The sequence below is a fragment of the Nothoprocta perdicaria genome, unplaced genomic scaffold (assembly GCF_003342845.1).
Source record: "Nothoprocta perdicaria isolate Ctin4 unplaced genomic scaffold, notPer1 scaffold_378, whole genome shotgun sequence".
In the NCBI taxonomy this organism is placed as follows: domain Eukaryota; kingdom Metazoa; phylum Chordata; class Aves; order Tinamiformes; family Tinamidae; genus Nothoprocta; species Nothoprocta perdicaria.
In genome coordinates this window covers 276,668-282,827 of record NW_020455619.1, presented here as the reverse complement: position 1 = coordinate 282,827, position 6,160 = coordinate 276,668, and the positions used below count along the sequence as shown (strand labels likewise).

Below are 6,160 nucleotides of genomic sequence, written 5' to 3'. Positions count from 1 at the left end.
AAAAAAAAAAAAAAAAAAAAAAAGTCTAGGGCACAGCCTGACACTACAAAACAAACCAAAACAAACTACTACCAAAACTACTACTAGTAGTACAAACTACTACCATAAATAAATAAATAAGCGGGGGCACTTTGTTCACAGTCTTCTTGATTAACTGCTAAAAACCTAACGGGAGTTTCGGGAGTTTCTKCTGTTTTTCTGACAGGACAGAGCTACCACGGAGGGATCGCCGCAGGGGGACGGTTCGAGCGGCGCCGAGGCCGCCGCGGCTGCTCCCGGCTCCCGGCTCCCGCACAGCGGGACCGCGAGCGGCTCCGCCCGCCGCACGGACCAGGGGCGGCCGCGGCGGCCGTTGGGCGCCATCTCGCGAGGCTTGGGCGGCGGGGAGGGCGGGGTGGCGGCCGCCGCCATGGAGGCGCCGCGGGGGCTGCGCGCGGTGCTGGCGGTGAGGAACGGCTCGCGGGATGGGACGGGACGGGACGGGACGGGAGGACCCGTGTGGGTGGCGGGGCAGCCGGGCAAATCCGCCTCCCCTGCTGCGACCGCGGCGCGCGGGGGGAAGGCGCTCGCTGCCCGTCGCAACCCTCGCTGATGGCGCCCGCCTCTCCCGTTTGCGTCCCCAGACGACGGACTGGTCCGAGCCGTGGCTGGTGGCGCTGGCCGTTTTCCACGTCCTCTGCTTGGTGCTGACCTGCGCCTCCGCGCAGCGCTACCGCCTGCAGATCGGGCTCTTCCTGTGCATGGGTGAGCGGCGCCCGCGCCTCCCTCCTTCCCTGCCTCCATCCATCCCTCCCTCCTTCCCTGCCTCCATCCATCCCTCCCTCCTTCCCTNCCTCCCTCCTTCCCTGCCTCCATCCATCCCTCCCTCCTTCCCTGCCTCCATCCATCCCTCCCTCCTTCCCTCCATTCCCCGTGTGCCCGTTGGGCACCTGCCGCCCTGGCGACGACTATTTCCAAGCATATATGAAGTACAGACTTGTAATTTTGGCCTTGGGGAGGCTTTGTGATGTTTCCTGGGATATTTCCAGGGTTATTTCCAGGTTAGCTGTGTGCCACAGCTTCAAGGAAGAAGCAAGTGGGCAGTTGCTCTCTGCCTTGTTCTGCTGCAGCCCCTGGGGAAATATGGGCAGTTCTGGGCCGGGTTTGTTCCTGGAACTGGCTTATCACCCTGCTAACACCTCTCCTGGWGGGATAAATCATGGAATCGTAGAATAATTATGGTTGGAAAAGACCTTCAAGATAAAGTCCAACTAAACCCATCCCCACTATGAATGCTAAGGGAGGGAGAAGGATCCTGGTTCTTACCCTGCCAGTGGAAGTGTTTGCCCATTCCTTTTAAAAAGTCATGTGTTTCTTTTKTAATTTTAACATTAGGCGTGCAGAATTTCAGGGTGCAGTGACAGGTTGGCTCAGTTTGCTTTAGATTTTCAGTGTCTGAAGGGTACTTGGTGCTATTGACATGGATTTATTTTACAGATTTATCTTAGAAGCAATCATCAGTAATATTGTTGGAAAAATACTGATTTATATATATATATATGTATTTGTAGTTGTACTGTACTCCTCTAAGCTGAGATAAGCAAGATTTTATGTCTGTAATATTGTAGGTATGTTTTCTGGTCACTTAATATTTCTTAGCATGTGTATGGGACACTTCAAACATTCAGAGCTGATTTTATGGAGTTAAATATTAAATATGTAACAGTCTTCTGAGGATCATGGAATTTTAATGTAGAGTACATCTGCATCTTAGAGCTGATAACTTGCTGTTTATTTTTAAAGAAGTGTTGAATCTAATAATGTTTTTCTTTTGTTGTWCAGTGTGTTTAGTGTACTGTGCTGAATATATAAATGAATTAGCAGCTATGAATTGGAGGTAAGTGTTTCAGTCTCACGTTTAAATGTGATTTAATTTTTTTCATCATATCATCCCCATGAGAGACATTAATTGTGAGAGAGTCACTTATGCCTAGTCAACAGAATGTGAAGGTGCAGGATCTGTTACACTGATTGATAAAACCCTTTTGGACAAAACCATACAATGCAATATAGTTAAAACTTAGATTATAGAAAACAGTAATTTTTCTAACCATTAACATATTGCCTTAAAATCAAAAGGAAAAAAAAACCTTTTGCATGTTGTAAGCTAACTACTAAGAGAGAATCAGAGTAGTAACTTAAAGCAAAGAGGACATGAACTTTGTTGTTTGTTTTCTTTCAGGTTATTTTCTAAACATCAATACTTTGATTCAAGAGGAATGTTTATTTCACTGGTCTTTTCAGCRCCACTCCTGGTGAATACTATGATAATTGTGGTATGTGTTTTTTTTAAATAGATGCTTCCTTCATAAAATTGATATACATGTAAGTTTGTATACAYATTAAAAATGAGTTGAATATAATAATACTCATACTTTTCAGATCACCTGGATTTACAAAACTTTGAATGTAATGACCGAACTGAAGACACTACAGCAGAGAATTAAAGCAGAGAAAGAGAAGAAGAAGAAGTGAAAGTGTTGATATTTTTTATTATTTTTAATTATCTTGTGATAATACTGTTTCATTTACTGTTTCAGCCAGTCCTTCTTGTATGTTTGTATAAGAACAACAATGCTTTTTGTGCCTCATATTAAGAGGCCTTTTGGCACCTTTTGGCAATGGACAGTGAGGTGAAAGCAGGTGCTCCCACTACATCTGGAACTTTGCCATGAAATAAAGAGATGATGGTACGAACATTGTTTTCTGTCTTGTAGTGTAAGCTATTTTTACCATGACCAACATGATKAGCACTGATAAAGGTACAAGTTTCCAGTCAATTTTCATCTACCTATGTATTTTTTAGCTGTGTTCAATATGTATTTATTAAGTATCCAGGCTTCTGCTTATGCCAATTGAAGCTATGTYGTGGATTCTACTACATGAGGGCTAATATTTAGAACACCTCAAGAATCTGTGCTTCTACGAAACGTGGCACTTTGTAGATCAGGTTCCATATTTCATGTATGTTTTGTGAGGCGGTGAACAATTCTAGTACAGAATCATTTTATAAATAAAATTAGCCATTATGTCTTGAATACATTTTGGCTTGGAGGTAATATTTCTAGTTGCTTTTCTATCATAAAAATTACTTGTTTGTCCAGGATCCATTTCCTTACCTTTCCCRTGAGTAATGAGACTCCTTCACTCAACACAGTTTTCATTTTTCATTTCTCTATCAGGCTTGTATTGGCTACTTATATATTAGTATGTAAATAAATATATACAGGCTAGGACACTGTCCAGTAATACTCCATTCTGTTAAAACTGCTACTGCCATTTTTCATAGTGTCTAGTGTCACTTCTCATTGAAAATATCTGCAGTAGTTTGGTGCATACTGTGTGTCTGAAAGCCACTGCTTTGGAGGACAGTGAAAAAAATTAGAATTTAGCCAAATGGATCCAAAATAACCTGTACAATTGTATTCAGAATTTAGATCAGTGTTTCTGGTCTAGAGTTTTTCTTAKGAGGACCTGAGCGTGACCCCACAAATGTTCTCCAAACAGTGCACAAGATAAAGGTCATGAATAAAACTATACCAGGTAGTGAGCAGAAAAATACTGATGGGTAATAATTTTAATATTACACATATTTTAAGTTGCAATCCTTGCCTAGTACTGAGACATGACCTGCTAAGAAGAGCCTTCAGCTTCGTTGCACATCACATGTATGAATTTGATTCACAGTAAATAAGTTTAGAGCAGCATGTTCACTAACAAGCAAATGTCTCACCATCAAAAAAATCTGCTATATAACTCCTCCACTTTGGAAGACACTTCCTTGTGTGTGAGGTTGGAAAAATGAAAGTTCCTTCTCTGTATGTGAAACTGAAGAGATAGGACAATTCTGATTGTGCTAAGATAGGCAAGATAACAGAAGTGTCTTCATGTATTGCCCAGATGTGTTACTCTTGCTTGGTTCTAGATTTATTAGCGGAAACAAGTCCCCACATCTTTGAGGATCCCAAATCAAATAATAAAAAAATATTGTGCCTGCCTCAGTTCACTTCCATCTTCCTCTTAGCGTAATTGACTTTTCAGGAAGTGGGKTTTTTTTGCGTTGCATTAACAGGTCGATTTTGGTATTTTAATATAGGCTTTAATACCCCACAGTTGCTACAAAAAAAGTGAGCCCTCATGCTTGAGAGTCAGGAATTTTATTTATTTATTTTTAATAATGAAGTAGGAATGACTCGTTTTACCTGCATAGGATCTGATAATTTTGGATGCCATTAATGTGGTAGCTAGCAGATGGATATTACTTAGCTTAGAAAGAATAAATGTGGCAGTGGGGCTTGGTTTATTTCCTAAAAGCATTGATGAGTGAAAGTATAGACAGCGCCCAATATCAATACATATATATAAATACATATATATATATGAATGAGGAGCATCTCAAATTGCACGCTTCAAAATTTTAAGCATTTTTAGCCTTTCATGACTACTTTAACAATTTATGCTATCTAACTATTTAAATAGTTATAGACCATTTATATAACTATTTAGATAGTTTAGATAGTTTAAAACATAGATTTACTCATCACAAGCAAAAAAATGTTTTCATATTTATGACTGTCAGAAAAAAAAGAAACCTTTTTCTACATTTGGAGAGACTTAAACATATATCTCAGTTGATGCTTTGTCCTCTAGCTAAACTTGCTTAGGAAATGACTCTGTTCAGGAGTTAAAAGATTACAAAATAATTGACATGATTTTCTTTAGCTATAAAAGAAACCTTTGAAATTGAGTAAAGTGTGTTTTTTGCTTGTTATGTGACTGGATTTATGAAGTGATACTACAATAATACAATGAAAGAGCTTGGTTGCTGACAAATCAAAATAATTGCATCATGAATTTAGAGATTGTTCTGTCTACTTAGAGTTTTATWTGTATAAGTAAATGAAAGCCAAATGTTTAAGCCCTATAGAATACCTTTATCCAATATTCTAAAACTGGGAGATGTGAATTTTGGTTGCTTGTGCAAAAGCCAAATTATTCTTTCAGTTTGGAGTAAATATACAAAAAGGAAAAAAAAAAACCTGTTAGCCGCTGAATTAGATCCTTTGGTAAATAAGGCTAGACAGAGGTGATTTGCTTCTGCTTCTGAGTATCCTGCAGGGCAATGACTCAATCTTCTACCTTGCCTAACAGCCTTCCTTTCCACACCATGTTTTGTCATCCAGTATGGAAAAACATTAAAAGAGAAAAAGCAATATTAACCTAGCAGCTTAGCTCTAACAGTAGGTAGCTCTGTTGGGYGAAAGTCCTCATGTAAAAAGACAGACTGGCAAAATTTAGCTGGCATTTGAAATTGGCATCATTCCCTACGGAGAACATCGGACTGGAATGCAGGAGATTCTCTCTTCTTCCACGTACACTATAACAGCATATCATTAGGTTGGATTGTCTTTTTCCCCTTATTTTGATGCAGTGCATTTCATTATTTGAGACAAAATGGAACAGATTCAATAAGGAAATTTGAATCTTTTTAATTCCTCATGAGTATTTGTTAGCTTAGTAAACAATGGGTTTTTCTGGTTAGGTGAGGATGTTCACYTATCTACCAAAGTCACAGAAAGATATTAAATTGAGGTCTTCTACATTCTTATGTGTGTGCTAAGTAATTAACTGTGAAAGACAGTTTTTGCCTTTTTTTTTTCTCTAACTGGGTCTTAAAACAAGGGATCTGTCTCTTGAAAATTTGCCTTATATCTAATTTACTGTGGCTATAAATCCTACATTGAGGAGGGCTCTATATGCTTTTGTGTGTTTGGAGAATCATCAGATGAAATCCGGAATTTTCCGGTGTTTTTAATATGAAACTGAGATGTCAGGAAAAGGAGGAGTGATGAGTTTTAGTGTAATTAGTATAGATAAGAACTACAGCCCTAAAGTAGAGAATGTGTTATTTCTTTAAACATATCTAAACATGTTTACATAATTTAATTATATGCTTTTTTAATATGTAGAGACAAAAGGTAATTTTCCACTCTAAATGAGAATATTATTTTTACCRAAGTATGTTTCTGTTTAGAAAATTTGTTTATTGTGTATATTTGYCTATTTAAATATATTAAATATATTAATATATTAAATATGAAACATGACCTTTTATTTTTAC

At 38.9% G+C, this 6,160-nt stretch overlaps 1 protein-coding gene across 1 annotated transcript; it reads left to right on the top strand.

The window, feature by feature from the left end:
- Positions 1–409: 409 nt before the first annotated feature.
- Positions 410–3,670, top strand: TMEM18 (transmembrane protein 18). The gene is made up of 5 exons (XM_026044685.1): positions 410–445; positions 624–744; positions 1,822–1,876; positions 2,222–2,315; positions 2,422–3,670. The coding sequence occupies exons 1-5, from the start codon at positions 410–412 to the stop codon at positions 2,512–2,514; spliced, it is 399 nt and encodes a 132-aa protein (XP_025900470.1). The 3' UTR covers positions 2,515–3,670.
- The last annotated feature ends 2,490 nt before the right edge of the window (positions 3,671–6,160 follow it).